General features: G+C 47.1%; 1 protein-coding gene across 8 annotated transcripts in view; it reads right to left on the bottom strand.

The window, feature by feature from the left end:
* akna (AT-hook transcription factor) overlaps positions 1-16,866 on the bottom strand; it is a 127,787-nt gene that overhangs the window by 73,753 nt on the left and 37,168 nt on the right. For all 8 annotated transcript variants that reach the window (XR_009516485.1, XM_059994043.1, XM_059994042.1 and 5 more), the window contains 3 exons: positions 13,512-13,651; positions 8,307-8,366; positions 7,012-7,145 (listed from right to left, as the gene is read on the bottom strand). Coding sequence is in view for 7 of the 8 variants with exons in the window: in XM_059994043.1 (XP_059850026.1) it covers positions 7,012-7,145; positions 8,307-8,366; positions 13,512-13,651 (334 nt within the window). In the remaining variant the exon portion in view is untranslated. The remainder of the gene's footprint in view (positions 1-7,011; positions 7,146-8,306; positions 8,367-13,511; positions 13,652-16,866) is intronic.

Below are 16,866 nucleotides of genomic sequence, written 5' to 3'. Positions count from 1 at the left end.
AACACATAGCTATAATCTACATAATAATAAGTTATCCATTTACAGCAGCTGCAGTCTTTATATAGATGCCATCAAAAGTGTACATAGCATGTTCCCATCAGGCTGAGATTGTCTCTCAGCCCCAGGAACTCAAGTTTAATCCTGACCTTGGGCACTGTCTTGCAGAGTTTACACACTCCCACTGAGACCATAAGGGTTTCCTGCCACTCTGCTTTCCTCGCGCATCTGATGAAGCACTGAGTTCCAAATGTTGGGTCAGCAAAGGACCGCCAAGACCAGGATCAACCTAGACCAGTACCCACCTAAATCAGGATCCACCTACTCCAGGACTAACCGTGACCAGTACGCTACTAGAAAAGGATGCACCTAGACCAGGATTAGACAAGGACCCACCTAGACCAGGACTGGACATAAGAACATGATGTAGGAGCAGACAAGAGAAAATCAGCAGATGCTGGAAATCTGAGCAACACACACAAAATGTTGGAGGGATTCAGCAGGCCAGGAAACATCTAGGAAAAGATAACAGTTGACGTTTCAGGCTGAAAGCCTTTGGCAGGACTAGATTAAGGCTGAAGGAGCAGAATTAGGCCATTTGGCCCATTGAGTTTGCTCTGCCATTTCATCATAACTCAACATAACTTTCCTCCTGGCCTCAGTCTCCTGACTTCTCCCCATATCCCTTGATGCTCTGACCACAGACTCCTGAGGAACACCACTAGTTACAGGCAGCTGACCAGAAAAGGCTCCCTTTATTCCCACTCTATATTCCTGATATTCTTGTCAGGAATTAATTGGAAAATAAAAGTAGCAGGATGACGGCAGAGCTGCAATGGCTGGAATATCTGGAAGCAATTTGGAAGGCATGGGCTATACTCATCCCAAAGGGCAAGAAGTGTTCTAAGGGCAAGAAGTCGCAACTGTGGCTAACAAGAGAAGTCAAAGCCAACATAAAAGCCAAAGGAAGGGTGTATAATAGAGCAAAAATTAGTGAAGTTAGAGGATCGGGAAGCTTTTAAAAACCAACAGAAGGCAACTGAAAAGTTATTAAGAAGGTAAAGATGAAATACAAAAGTAAGCTAGCCAGTAAGACTAAGGAAGAGAGCAAAGGTTTCTTCAGATACAAAAGCTGTAAAAGAGAGGCGAGAGTGGATACTGTATTGGACTGCTGGAAAATGATGCTGAAGAGGTAGTAATTGTGGACAAGGAAATGTCAGATAAACTGAGTAAGTATTTTGCATCATTTTTCACTTTGGAAGGCTCTAGTAAGATGGTGGAAGTTCCAGCTGTCAGGGGTCATGAAGTGTGTGAAATTGGCACTACTAGAGAGAAGGTTCTTGGGAAACTGAAAAGGCTGAAGGTAGATAAGTCACCTGGATCAGATGGTAGACACCCCAGCGTCCTGAAAGAGGTGGCTGAAGGGATTGTGGATATATTAGTATTGATCAATCAAGAATCACAGAATTTTGGAATGGTTGTGGAAAACTGCAATATCACTCATTCTTCAAGAAGGGAAAGAGGGAGAAGAAAGGAAATTATAGGCCAGTTAGTCTGACCTCAGTGGTTGGGAAGATGTTGGAGTTGATTGTTAAGGATGTGCTTTTGGAGTACTTGGAGGCATATGATAAAATAGGCTGTAGTGAGCTTGATTTCCTCAAATCTGTTGGAATTCTTTGAAAAAGTAATAAGCCGGATAGACAATGGAGAATCAGCTGATGTTGTGTACTTGGATTTTCAGAAGGCCTTTGACAAGGTGCCTCACATGAGGCTGTTTAGCAAGCTACTTGTCCATTGTATTACAAGAAATATCCTAGCATGGATAAAGCAGTAGCTGATTGGCAGGAGGGAAAGAGTGGGAATAAAGGGAGCCTTTTCTGGTTGGCTGCCAGTAACTAGTGGTGTTCCATAGGGGTCAGTGTTGGGTCCGTGGGATGATGCTACTGATAGATTTGTTGCAAAGTTTGCATGCTAGATGAGAGGCTGTACTTGATCTGGTACTGGGAAATAAACCTGGTCAGGTGTCAGATCAATTGGTGGGAGAGCATTTTGGAGGTAGTGATCACAACTCTATCTCCATCACCATAGAGCTGGAGGGGGATTGGAGCAGACAATTTGGGAAAACATTTAATTGGGGTAAGTGGAAATATGATGCTATTAGGCAGAAACTTGGGAACATAAATTGGGAGCAGATGTTCTCAGGGAAATCCAAGGCAGAAGTGTGGCAAATGTTCAGGGAAGATATGCATAGTGTTCTGCATAAGTATGTTCCATTGAGGCAGGGAAAGAATGGTAGGGTAAAAGATCCCTGGTGTACAAAAGATGTAGAAAATCTAGTTCAGAAGGAAAGAAAAGCTTACGAAAAATTCAAGAAACTAGGTATTGTTAGAGCACTGGAAAATTACAAGGGTGCCAGGATGGAGCATAAGAATAAAATTAGGAGAGCCAGAAGGGACCATGAGAGGGCTTGGCGAACAGGATTAAGGAAAACCTCAAGGCATTCTACAAGTATGTGAAGAGCAAGAGGATGAGCCGTGTGAGTATAGGACTAATCAGGTGATAGTGGAAACGTGTGCTTGGAATTGGAGGAGGTAGCGGAGGTACTTAATGAATACTTTGCCTCATGATTCACCAGGGGAAAGGACCTTGGCAATTGTGGGGATGACTTACAGTGGACTGAAACGCTTGAGCATATGGACATCAAGAAAGAGGATGTGCTGGAGCTTTTGAAAAGCATTAAGTTAGACAAGTCGCTGGGTCCGGCTGAAATATACCAGCTGGGAAACGAGGAAGGAGACTGCTGAGTCTCCGGTGATGATCTTTGCGTCGGAAGGATCGGAGGGTTGCAAGTGTTGTTCCCTTGTTCAAGAAAAGGAGTAGAGATAACCCAGGAAATTATAGACCAGTGAGTCTTACAGTGTGGCAAGATTTATGAGTATTTGGAGAGACATAATCTAATTAGGGATAATAAGCATGGCTTTGTCAAGGGCAGGTGGTGCCTTTTGAGCCTGATTAAATTCTTTGAGGATGTACCAAAACACATTGATGAAGGTAGAGCAGTGGGTGTAGTGTATCTGGATTTCAGTAAGGCACTTGATATAGTTCCCATGTGAGGCTCATTCAGAAAGTCAAGAGGCATGGGATCCAAGATGATCTTGCTTTGTGGATCCAGAATTGGCTAGTCCACTGAAGGCAAAGGGTGGCTGTATATGGTTCGTGTTCTGCATAGAGGTCGGTGACCAGTGGTGTGCTGCAGGGATCTGTTTGGGGACAACTCCTCTTTGTGATTTTTATAAATGACCTGGATGAAGAAGTAGAAGGGTGGGTTAGTAAATTTGCTGATGATACAAATGTTGAGGGTGTTGAGGTTAGTATGGAGGGTTGTCAGAGGTTACAGCACGACATCAATTGGATGCAGAACTGGGGCTGAGAAGTGACAGATGGAGTCCAACCCAGATAAGTATGAGGTGATTCATTTTGGTAGGTTAAATTTGAAGACAGAATATAACACTAATAAGACTCATAGCAGTGTGGAAGATCAGAGAGATCTTGGGGTCCTTGTCCATAGGACACACAAAGCTGCTGTGCAGGTTGCCAATGTTGTTAAGAAGGCGAATGGTATGTGACCTTCATCAACTATGGGATTGAGTTCAAGAGCCGTGAGGAAATGTTATAGCTGTATAAGACTTTGGTTAGACCCCACTTTGAGTACTATGTTCAGTTCTGGTCACCTCACTACAGGAAGGATGTGGATAGTATAGAGAGAGTGTAGAGGAGATTTACAACTATGTTGCCTGAATTGGAGAGCGTGCCTTATTAGAATAGGTTGAGTGAACTTGGCCTTTTCTCCTTGGAGTGACAGAGGATGAGAGGTGACCTGATAGAGGTGTATAAGATGATGAGAGGCATTGATCGTGTGGATAGCCGAAGGCTTTTTCCCAGGGCTGAAATGGCTAACATGAGTGGACATAGTTTTAAGGTGCTTGGAGGTAGGTACGGGGGGATGTCAGAGGTAAGTTTTTCACACAGAGAGTGATGGGTGCGTGGAATGCACTGCCAGCAATGGTGATAGAGGCAGATACAATGGGGTCTTTTAAGAGACTCTTAGATAGGCACGTGGAGCTTAGAAAAAAAGAGGGCTATGTGGTAGGGAAATTCCAGGCAGTTTCTTGAGTAGGTTACATGGTCGGCACAACATTGTGGGCCGAAGGGCTTGTATGTGCTGTAGATTCCTATGATGTGAAGATAGGTGGATCGGCAGATTGTTTTGAAGAAGTAGAGAGGCTACAGAAGGGTTTAGATAGATTAGGAGCATGGGCAACAAAGTGGCAGATAGAATACACTGTTGGAAAGTGTATGGTTATGCACTTTGGTAGAATAAATGAAAGGGTTGACTATTTTCTAAATGGAGAGAAAATACAAAAAAATGGAGGTGCAAAAGGACTTTGGATTCCCTTGTGTATGATTCCCTAAAGGTTAATTTGCAGGTTGCGCCTGTGGTGAGGAAGGCAAATGCATTGTTAATATTCATTTTAAGAGTACTCAAATATAAAAGCAAGGATGTAACATTGAAACTTTATTAAGTACTGGTGAAGCCTCACTTGGAGTACTATAATTAGCTTTGGGCCTCTACCTTAGAAAGGATGTGCTAGAACTGGAGAGGGTTCAAAGGAGATTCATGAAAATGATTCTAGGACTGAATGACTTGTCATGTGAAGTGTTTGATGGCTCTGGGTCTGTACTCACTGAAATTCAGAAGAAACGAGGGGTGACCTAATTGACACCTATCAAATGGTGAATGGCCTTGATAGAGTGCATGTGGAAAAGATGTTTCCTATAACTTGGACAGGTACACGGATGAGAGGTGTATGGAGGGATATGGTCCAGGTGCAGGGCAGTGGGACTAGGCAGAAAAATGGTTCGGCACAGCCAAGAAGGGCCAAAAGGCCTGCTTCTGTGCTTTAATTTTCTCTGGTTCTATTAAGCTTCCAGCTATAATCTTCATTCAGCCATGATTCAGTCGTGCCTACAACATCACACATGCCTATCTGCAACTGTGCTAAAAGTTCACCTTTCTTATTCCGAATACTGTGCGCATTCAAATACAACACGTTCAGTTCTGTATTCCTGATTTTGTTCACCTTCTACATGGCAACTCACCCTGTTGATGCAATTTTGCCCAATCAACAGCCTCTCCTTACTACACATTGTTGTAAAGCAGCTGCCTCATCTTCAACACTATCACTATCATCCGCCTTTCCTACAATATCTCTAGCACTGAGATGTACACAACTCAGGATACCAGTTGCACCACAGTCAACCTTTTGATTCCTGACTTTGGCTGAGGTCTTACCAACATCTTCCTCCACAACCTCTCCACTTACTATTCCAGCACTCTGGTTCCTATCCCCCTGCAACTCTGGTTTAAACTCCAACGTGCAGTGTTAACAAAGCTTCCCACGAGGATATTAGTCCCCCTCCAGTTCAGGTGAAAACTGTCCCTTCTGTACAGGTCCCACCTTCCCTGGAAGAAAGCCCAATGGTCCAAAAATCTTATGCCTCCCTTCTACACCAATCCCTTAGCTATTTATTAAATTGTATAATCTTCCTTGTCCTGGTCTCACTTGCACATGGCATGGGTAGCAATCCTGAGATCACAACCATGGCCCAGCTAGACCAGTACCAGACCAGGACCCAATGAGACCAGGAACCACAAATCCGGTACCTTCCTAGACCAAGACCACCTAAACTAGGACCCACATGAATCAGTACCTTCCTAGACCAGGACCCAAATAGATAAGAACTAGAGCAGGACTGGACCAGACCTACCTAGGGTGGGACCCACAGAGACCAGGACCAGGACTAGAACATGATCAATCTAGACAGAACAAGTCCAGAACCCACCTTGATCAGAATCCACCAAATCAAGGATTAGACCAGGACCCACTGAGAACTGGACACATCTAGACCAGGACTAGACCAGGACACACCTCAACCAGAAGTAGACCAAAACTCACCTAGACCGAGACTATACTAGGACCCACCTAGACCAGGTCCCACCAGTATCAATCTAGACTGAGACCCAACTTGGATCCAACAAGGTGGACCCAACAGGATCCACCTTGACCAGAGCCCTTCTAGACCAGGATTAGAGCAGTACCACCTAGATCAGGTCCGGACTAGGACCCATCTACACCAAGACTAGACCATGATCAATGTAGACCAGGACCAGACTGGAATCCACATAGACCAGGACCCACCAAGATCAGGATTCACCTAAACCACAAGTCACCTAGACCAGGGCTAGACCAGGAGCCAGCTAGATCAGAATCACATAGACCGGACAGGGCCCAACCAGACCAGGACCCTCTGCTAGCAGCAGCTACCTAGACCAGGACTAGACCAGGACCCACCAATGCAAGGACCCTCTGCGAGCAGCAGCTACCTAGACCAGGACCAGACCAGGACCCACCAATGCAAGGACAAATCCAGACAGACCATCTAAATTAGGAGCAGGTCAACACCCACATAGAACAGGACGTAGACTAGGAACCATCTAGACAAGGAACAATCATGCATCAATTACACCCTGCCCTCAAACCCAGTGCCACAGTGCAGAATCAGCACTTCCCCTGCCCGATCTGAACGAGAGCATGGGGGCCTTAAACCAGACAACATTCCAGTTCTTTTCTGAACTAGAGCAAGAATAGTGCAATCTTTGCAATGTGGACAAGCTGATCTTAGACCACAAGACTGAGGAGCAGAATTGGGCCATCCGGCCCATCGAGTCTGCTCCGCCATTCAATCATGGCCGATCCTTTTTTTAAACCCCACCTCAGCCCCACTGCCCTGCCTTCTCCCCATAACCTTTGATGCCGTGGCCAATCAAGAATCTATAAATCTCTGCCTTTAATACACCCAGCATCTTACACAAGGCATTGACGTGTGCAGGTGTAGATATAACTTTCTAGCAATACTGAATGATCAAAAAAAAAATTGGAATGCACCTCTTACCTGTTGGGGTCAAAATTGCCAATGGTGTAACTATTGGCACTGGTGCTCTGCTGCTGGAGGCCACGGTATTTCTCCCGGGCCTGGAGATACCCTCGCTCTAGGGCATCTTGACCCTCTCTCAATTTCTGAAATGCCTGTTAAGATGAGAGGAACCAAGAGGACGCTTGAGGTTAGTCCATGGCTGTAGGGCAGATGTGCCAAATCCTGACAGCACTTGTTAATAATGATCTTCAGAAGTTAGAAGCAGTAGCAGGCCATTTAGCCCTTCACTGCAGCTGATAGCCCAAATCTATCCCTCTTGTTTTATCCATACTCCTTGATCTCATTACCTATTACATAATTTTAACTCCTTTATGAATATACTTAAGGATTCTGTCTCAGCCACATTCTGTGTTAGAGAATTCCATACTCTTTGGGTGGAAACATCCTCCTCCTCCCCAATCCCCCCACTCCAGTCCTAAGAAGCCTTACCTGTGTCTTTAGATTCAGAAATTCTCTGTAATCAGGAACATCCATCCTACAGTCTGCAGGGGAACCAGTGATCACAATAGAAGATCCAGGTGTCTTTGAGTTGATCCACACAGAAATGGGCCCTTGAACCCATCATGTCTATGCTCACCATACACGGTCACCAGCAGAGTCATAGAGCTGTACAGCACACAGCAGACCCTTCATCCCATCTCATCCATGCCCACCAAGCTAGTCCCCCATATCCCTTTATACCTTTCCAATTTATGTACTTGTGCAAGTGTCTTTTAAATGTTAACTTACCTGCTTCAACCACTCCCTCTGGCAACTCATTCCATACACTGATCACCATTCTGGGTGAAAAACATCTCAGGTTCCTATTAAATCATTCCCTTCTCACCTTAAACCTGTGTCCACTAGTTCTTGATTCCCAACCACGGGGCAAAGATTGCATTCACCCTCATTGTTTTATACACCTCTGTTATATATCTCCCCTCATTCTCTGATGCTCCAATGAAAAAAGCTCCAAGCTGATCATCTCTCTCCATAACTCAGTGATGAGTGGCATCACCAACATCTTGTGCAAACGCTTTCTTCATCCTTCCAGACCCATTATTTCCTCACCCAACTTCCCTGCCCAGTCTCCATGATAACGGAAGTTAATGTCTTTTTTCTGCAGGTACTGTCTGCACCCCCTTCAATCTACAGTAATCAATCCATTTCAAGAAAGCAATCCCTACCCTTTAAACTGAGCAAACATTGTCCATTCCTCTCCACATCCTATTGCTTCACAAATCTGTGTCCATCTTACCAGCTGGATACATTACCTTTAGCTGAGCCCCTGATGACAGCTTTCTAGCTTTAAGGAATGTTTCAAATGTACCAATCTGTCAGAGAGAAAAGACGGACAAATACACGTCAGTGGAATAAAATAAACTAAAATAGTCAAAGCCGAAATAGTTGCTGAGTATGGTTCAAAAACTGTATACAAGATTCTAAGATACAGGAGCAGAATTAAACCATATGGCCATCGCACCTACTCCACCATTTCATCATGCTGATCCAATTTTCCTCTCAGCCCAAATTTGCTGTCTTCTTCCCATATCCCTTCATGCCCTGACCAATCAAGAATCTATCAACCTCTGCCTTAAATATACAGGAAGACTTGGCCTCCACAGCTGCCTATGGCAAAGAATTCCACAGCTTCACCTCTCTCTGGCTAAAGAAATTCCTCCTCATCTCCATTCCATACTGAGGCTGTGTCCTCTGGTCTTAGACTCTCCCACCTTAGGAAACATCCTCTCCACATCCACTCTATCATGGCCTTTCATCATTCAATAGGTTTCAATGAGGTCACCCCTCATTCTCCTAAATTCCAGTGAATAAAGGCCAAGAACCATCAAACACCCTTCATATGACAAACTTATCAATCCTGGAATCTTTTTCATGAACCTCCTTTGAACCCTCTCTAGTTTCAGCACATTCTTTCTAAGTTAAGGAGCCCAAAACTACTCACAATACTCCAAGTGAGGCCTCACCAGTGCTTTATAAAGTTTCAACACAACATCCTTGTTTTTATATTCAAGTCCTCTTGAAATGAATGCTAACATTGCATTTGCCTTCCTCACCACAGATCAACCTACAAATTAACCTTCAGGGAATCCTGCACAAGTACTCCCAAACCCCTTTGCAGCTCAAATTTTTGAATTATTTCTCCAATTAGAAAATACTTGACCCTTTCATTTCATCGACCAAAGTATATGACCATATCTACCAACTCTGTATTCCGTCTACCATTTCTTTGACCATACTCCTAATCTAAGTCATTCTGTAGTTTCTCTACTTCATCAAAACTACCTGTCCCTCCAACTATCTTCATATCATCTGCAAAATTTGCAACCAGGCAATCAATTCCATCATCCAAATCATTAAAATATAATGTAAGAAGAATGGTTCTCAACACACACCACTGTGGAACACCACTAGTCCCTGGCAACCAGCCCAAAAAGGCTCCCTTCATTCCCACTCTGCCTCCTGCCAATCAGCCACTGCTTTATCCATGCTGGAATCTTTCTTCTAATACCATGGGCTCGTAGCTTGTTAAGCAACCTTAAAGGTCTTCTGAAAATCCAAGCACGCAACATCAACCAATTCTCCTTTGCCTAACCTGCTTGTTGTTTCTTCAACGAATTCCAACAGATTTGTCAGGCAAGATTCTCCCTTGAGAAATCCATGCTGAGAACAGCCTATTTTATTATGTGCCTCCAAGTACCCTGAGACCTCATCCTTAATAATCTATTCCAACATCTTCCCAATCTATCTCTTCAGCCACCTCTTTCAGAACTCTGGGCTGTACACCCTCTGGTCCAGGTGACTTATCTACCTTCAGACCTTTCAGTTTCCCAAGGACCTTCTCTCTTGTTATGGTAACTTCACACACTTCATGATCCCTCCACCTGGAACTTCCACCATACTGCTAGTGTCTTCCACAGTGAAGACTGACACAAGATACTTATTCAGTTCATCCACCATTTCCCGCCCCCCCCATTATTACCTCTCCAGCATCATTTTCCAGCAGTCTGATATCCACTCTCACCTCTCTTTTACACTATATCTACCTGAAGAAACTCTTGGTATCCTCTGCAATAGTATTGGCTAGCTTACTTTCGTATTCCATCTTTACCTTCTTAATGACTTTTTCAGTTCCCTTCTGTTGGTTTTCAAAAGCTTCCCGATCTCTAACATCCCACTAATTTTTGCTCTATTGTATGCCCACTCTTTGGCTCTTTTGTTGGTTTTTACATTCCCTGTTAGCCACGGTTGTGTCATCTTTCCTTTAGAATACTTCTTCCTCTTTGGGATGTATATATACTTTGCCTTCTGAGTTGCTTCCAGAAATTCCAGCCATTGCTGCTGTGTTGTCATCCCTGCCCGTGGTCTTTTCCAATCAATTCTGGCCAACTCCTCTCTCATGCCTCTGTAAATTCCTTTACTCCACTGTAACACTGATACCCCTGACTTCAGCTTCTCCTTCTCAAATTTCAGAGTGAATTAGATCATATTATGATCACTTTACTCCTAAGGGTTCCTTTACCTTAAGCTCCCTAATAAAATTCAGTTCATTACACAACACCCAATCCAGAATAGCCTTTCCTCCAGTGGGCTCAACATGAGCTGCTCTAAAAAGACTTCTCACAGGAACTCTAGAAACTCCCCCTCTTGGTATCTGCCATCAACCTGATTTTCTCAATCTACCTGCATATTGAACTCCCCCATGACTATTATAACATTGTCCTTTTGGCATGTGCTTTCTATCTCCTGTTGCAATTCGTAGACCACATCCTTTCTACTGTTTGGGAGTCTGTATATAACTCCCATCAGTGTCTTTTTACCCTTGTAATTTGTTAGCTCTATCCACAATGATTCAACACCTTCCATCCTATGTCACCTCTTTCAGATGATTTGATTTCATTTTTTACCAAGAGCAACACCATCCCCTCTGCCTTCCTGCCTGTCCTTTTAATACAATGTGTATCCTTGAACACTAAACTCCCAGCTCTAATCTTTCAGCCATGGTTCAATGATGCCTAAAACATCATACCTGCCTAACTGCAAGTGAGCTGCAAGTTCATCTGTCAAATTCTGTATACTGCATGCATTCAGATAGAACACCTTCAGTCCTGTATTCACCCTTTTCAATGTTGTTGAACCATACTCAACCTTTTGATTTCTAACTTTGTCTGCAGTTTTACAAACATCTGCCTCTACAACCTCTCCACTAACTGTTCTGGCACTCTGGTTCCATCCCCCTGCAACTCTAGTTTCAACCCCACCATGCTGCACTAACAAACCTTCCCACTAGGATATTAGTCCTCCTCCAGTTCAAGTGCAAATCATCCTTTCTGTACAGGTCCCACATTCCCTGGAAGAGAGCCAATGATGCAAAAATCTGATGCCTTCCCTCCTACATCAACTCCTTAACTCCTTAAACTGTATGATCTTCCTAGTTGTAGCCTCACTAGCACATGGCACAGGTAGCAATCCTGAGTTCACATCACTGGAGGTCCTGTCCTTTAACTTAGCACCTAGCTTCCTGAACCTCATCGCTCAACCTACCCATGTCATGGACTGTTCACCCTCCCACTTAAGAATACTGAGGATTTGATCTGAAATATCCATGACCCTGGCACCCGGGAGGTAACATACCATCCAGGAATCTTGTTCTCACCTACAGAACCTCCTGTCAGGTTTCCTAACTAATGAGTCCTCTATTACCACAGCATGTCTCTTCTCCCCACCTCCCAATCCCTTCCGAGTTATAGAGGCATACTTAGTATCAGAGAGCTCTGTTACGTTATCCCCCCGGACAGTATCTGAAGTGATATACCTGGTGTTGAGGAGGAAGGCCACAGAGGTGCTCTGCACTGACTCCTTAACCCCTTTCCCCTTCCTGACTGTCACCTAGTATCCTGTGTCCTGCACTTTGGACGTAACTACCTCTCTTCATGTCCAATCTCTCACCACTTCAGCCTCCCAAATCATCTGGAGTTCATCCAGTTCCAGCTCCAACTAAATGTGATTTGTTGGAAGCTGCAAGTGGATGGACTTTTTGCAGTTGTAGTCGTGAGGAACACCAGAGGTCTCCCTGCCTTCCTGCATCACCATCCTGCCTGCCATCCCTATTGTCTTAACCGAGTAGACATAAAGAAGAGAAGGAAAAAAAATAAGCTTTCCTTTCCTTTGCTTTCTCTGAGTGAAGCTAAACCCTCGAAGAGCTAAAACCTTAAGATCACCACTCTGGTTACATCTACTCAAACAACATCTGCTGCACTTGGCCCTGCCTTCCTTTAATTTGCCCTTCCTAATCAATCCCAACTGCTGAATGGTCACTGGTCAAAGTTCTATTATGATACCGCAACCCACTCCTAACTTTTATTCTTTTAAGTAAGGAAACTGCGGAGATAATGCACTGTGGTCAATCTTTACTGGGCTGTGTTTCTCAGAAACGTCTGTGCTCCATTCTTGGAGTGTGTACATCCAGCCTCTTGTATAAGCCCCTCACAATAACAGAGGTTAAAACTGCTGTAACTCTGTGTTCTGAGGGTCCACCAGTAATTAGCCTTCTATCACCTGTCCTCCTTCAGAAACCCTCTCCGTCTCCAAGACTATGGCAATCTCTCTTCCTCCTTTGACTTGCCTATAAAATGTCTAGTTTTGTAACTAATACACAGGCAGATATGAGGCTCGTTAGCCGTGGTTGACAGCTCATCTAGGAGAAGGAAAACTCTGATCTCAAATCTCAGCTGCCTTGTGGCTATACCCACTCACAGAGAAGGCTTTGACAGAAAAGTGCCAGGAAAAATCCAGAGCTGGAGTCCCTAAGGCAGCCCAACACTGACTGCAACTCCAGTGACGCCGCTGGTGTCAGTTTCTGTCATTCCCTTGGATTAATCAACTGTATGGAGAAGGGGAACCTGCTCCATAGGCAAAGGCTTGTTTTCCATATCGTACTGTCCAGGCTTGTATATCATATAGGCAGGAAGGACACAAACTCCAAATTCAACCCTGACTAATGGAGAGCTATCTCCATGCACTAGGAATGCAAGGTACGTGGAAAGTTTACATACAAAATGTACCTGATTAATTAGGAGGCTCTGTGGTATTTTCATCAAGTGCTTAAAGGCTTTTATTATTTTAAGAGTAATCTAGTTCTCTTTCAGCTATTACCCTTTAGACAAATTAAGGCTACCAAACAACGTTTGCAAAGGTATGAAAGATTCCTCCCATGGAATGAGTGCAAATATGTGAAAAGTGCACACAATGGGCTCAGAGAGACTCGGAGTTACTTGTTAGCCAAGGGAAACAAGACTTTTCCCTAGTTATTCTGGTTTAAAGGGTGAACCCATTAACCCAGTGAATGTGTTGCAATATAGGTTCAAAGATTATAGCTCATTAAAACTTGTACAAGTGTCATCAAAACACAACAGAGTGCTGTGGGGACCTAATCACTAGCATCATTCAGTAAGTCTCACCTGTTCCTGCAGAACCTCAATCTGCTGGGCAAGGGTCAAATTCAGACAGTTGCCTGCTGTTGGCTCCATTGTTGGGTCGTTCTGGCTGGAGATCCAGGTCCCACCCAATGTTCCTGGCAACTCCCGCATGTCCTGACATTCTGGCAGAGGGAATTCAGACAAGGTTAATTCAGCAGCACTCTGGTACCTCCGACTGATCGGATAGCCCATGCCCAGAGCCAGCAGGTTCAGTGTCAATGCCCCAGACCAGAGCCAGCAGGTTTGGTGTCAATGCCCCAGGCCAGAGCCAGCAGGTTTGGTGTCAATGCCCCAGGCCAGAGCCAGCAGATTCAGAGTCAATGCCCCAGGCCAGAGCCAGCAGGTTCAGTGTCAATGCCCCAGACCAGAGCCAGCAGATTCAGAGTCAATGCCCCAGACCAGAGCCAGCAGGTTTGGTGTCAATGCCCCAGGCCAGAGCCAGCAGGTTTGGTGTCATCGCCCCAGGTCAGAGCCAGCAGGTTTGGTGTCAATGCCCCAGGCCAGAGCCAGCACGTTTGGTGTCAATGCCCCAGGCCAGAGCCAGCAGGTTTGGTGTCAATGCCCCAGGCCAGAGCCAGCAGGTTTGGTGTCAATGACCCAGGCCAGAGCCAGCAGGTTTGGTGTCAATGCCCCAGACCAGAGCCAGCAGGTTTGGTGTCAATGCCCCAGGCCAGAGCCAGCAGGTTCAGTGTCAATGCCCCAGGCCAGAGCCAGCAGGTTTGGTGTCAATGCCCCAGGCCAGAGCCAGCAGGTTCAGAGTCACTGCCCCAGGTCAGAGCCAGCAGGTTTGGTGTCAATGCCCCAGGCCAGAGCCAGCAGGTTTGGTGTCAATGCCCCAGGTCAGAGCCAGCAGGTTTGGTGTCAATGCCCCAGACCAGAGCCAGCAGGTTTGGTGTCAATGCCCCAGGCCAGAGCCAGCAGGTTCAGTGTCACTGCCCCAGGCCAGAGTCAGCAGGTTTGGTGTCAATGCCCCAGGTCAGAGCCAGCAGGTTTGGTGTCAATGCCCCAGGCCAGGGCCAGCAGGTTTGGTGTCAATGCCCCAGGCCAGAGCCAGCAGGTTCAGAGTCAATGCCCCAGGCCAGAGCCAGCAGGTTCAGAGTCAATGCCCCAGGCCAAAGCCAGCAGGTTTGGTGTCAATGCCACAGGCCAAAGCCAGCAGGTTTGGTGTCAATGCCCCAGACCAGAGCCAGCAGGTTCAGAGTCAATGCCCCAGGCCAGAGACAGCAGGTTTGGTGTCAATGCCCCAGGCCAGAGCCAGCAGGTTCAGAGTCAATGCCCCAGACCAGAGCCAGCAGGTTCAGAGTCAATGCCCCAGGCCAGAGACAGCAGGTTTGGTGTCAATGCCCCAGACCAGAGCCAGCAGGTTCAGAGTCAATGCCCCAGGCCAGAGCCAGCAGGTTTGGTGTCAATGCCCCAGGCCAGAGCCAGCAGGTTTGGTGTCAATGCCCCAGGCCAGAGCCAGCAGGTTTGGTGTCAATGCCCCAGACCAGAGCCAGCAGGTTTGGTGTCAATGCCCCAGGCCAGAGCCAGCAGGTTTGGTGTCAATGCCCCAGGCCAGAGCCAGCAGGTTTGGTGTCAATGCCCCAGACTAGATCCAGCAGGTTCAGCGTCAATGCCCCAGACCAGAGCCAGCAGGTTTGGTGTCAATGCCCCAGGCCAGAGCCAGCAGGTTTGGTGTTAATGCCCCAGGCCAGAGCCAGCAGGTTTGGTGTCAATGCCCCAGACCAGAGACAGCAGGTTCAGCGTCAATGCCCCAGGCCAGAGCCAGCAGGTTTGGTGTTAATGCCCCAGGCCAGAGCCAGCAGGTTTGGTGTCAATGCCCCAGACCAGAGCCAGCAGGTTTGGTGTCAATGCCCCAGGCCAGAGCCAGCAGGTTCAGAGTCAATGCCCCAGACCAGAGCCAGCAGATTCAGAGTCAATGCCCCAGACCAGAGCCAGCAGGTTTGGTGTCAATGCCCCAGACCAGAGCCAGCAGGTTCAGAGTCAATGCCCCAGACCAGAGCCAGCAGGTTTGGTGTCAATGCCCCAGGCCAGAGACAGCAGGTTTGGTGTCAATGCCCCAGACCAGAGCCAGCAGGTTCAGAGTCAATGCCCCAGGCCAGAGCCAGCAGGTTTGGTGTCAATGCCCCAGACCAGAGCCAGCAGGTTCAGAGTCAATGCCCCAGGTCAGAGTCAGCAGGTTTGGTGTCAATGCCCCAGACCAGAGCCAGCAGGTTTGGTGTCAACGCCCCAGGCCAGAGCCAGCAGGTTTGGTGTCAATGCCCCAGGCCAGAGCCAGCAGGTTTGGTGTCAATGCCCCAGGCCAGAGCCAGCAGGTTTGGTGTTAATGCCCCAGGCCAGAGCCAGCAGGTTTGGTGTCAATGCCCCAGACCAGAGCCAGCAGGTTTGGTGTCAATGCCCCAGGCCAGAGCCAGCAGGTTCAGAGTCAATGCCCCAGACCAGAGCCAGCAGATTCAGAGTCAATGCCCCAGACCAGAGCCAGCAGGTTTGGTGTCAATGCCCCAGACCAGAGCCAGCAGGTTCAGAGTCAATGCCCCAGACCAGAGCCAGCAGGTTTGGTGTCAATGCCCCAGGCCAGAGACAGCAGGTTTGGTGTCAATGCCCCAGGCCAGAGACAGCAGGTTTGGTGTCAATGCCCCAGACCAGAGCCAGCAGGTTCAGAGTCAATGCCCCAGGCCAGAGCCAGCAGGTTTGGTGTCAATGCCCCAGACCAGAGCCAGCAGGTTCAGAGTCAATGCCCCAGGTCAGAGTCAGCAGGTTTGGTGTCAATGCCCCAGACCAGAGCCAGCAGGTTTGGTGTCAACGCCCCAGGCCAGAGCCAGCAGGTTTGGTGTCAATGCCCCAGGCCAGAGCCAGCAGGTTTGGTGTCAATGCCCCAGACTAGAGCCAGCAGGTTCAGAGTCAATGCCCCAGGTCAGAGTCAGCAGGTTTGGTGTCAATGCCCCAGGTCAGAGTCAGCAGGTTTGGTGTCAATGCCCCAGACCAGAGCCAGCAGGTTTGGTGTCAACGCCCCAGGCCAGAGCCAGCAGGTTCAGCGTCAATGCCCCAGGCCAGAGCCAGCAGGTTCAGAGTCAATGCCCCAGACCAGAGCCAGCAGGTTCAGAGTCAATGCCCCAGACCAGAGCCAGCAGGTTTGGTGTCAATGCCCCAGACTAGAGCCAGCAGGTTTGGTGTCAACGCCCCAGGTCAGAGTCAGCAGGTTTGGTGTCAATGCCCCAGACCAGAGCCAGCAGGTTTGGTGTCAACGCCCCAGGTCAGAGTCAGCAGGTTTGGTGTCAATGCCCCAGACCAGAGCCAGCAGGTTTGGTGTCAACGCCCCAGGCCAGAGTCAGCAGGT

This window comes from Hypanus sabinus, chromosome 18, assembly GCF_030144855.1.
Source record: "Hypanus sabinus isolate sHypSab1 chromosome 18, sHypSab1.hap1, whole genome shotgun sequence".
In the NCBI taxonomy this organism is placed as follows: domain Eukaryota; kingdom Metazoa; phylum Chordata; class Chondrichthyes; order Myliobatiformes; family Dasyatidae; genus Hypanus; species Hypanus sabinus.
This window is presented reverse-complemented; position numbering and strand designations above follow the sequence as displayed.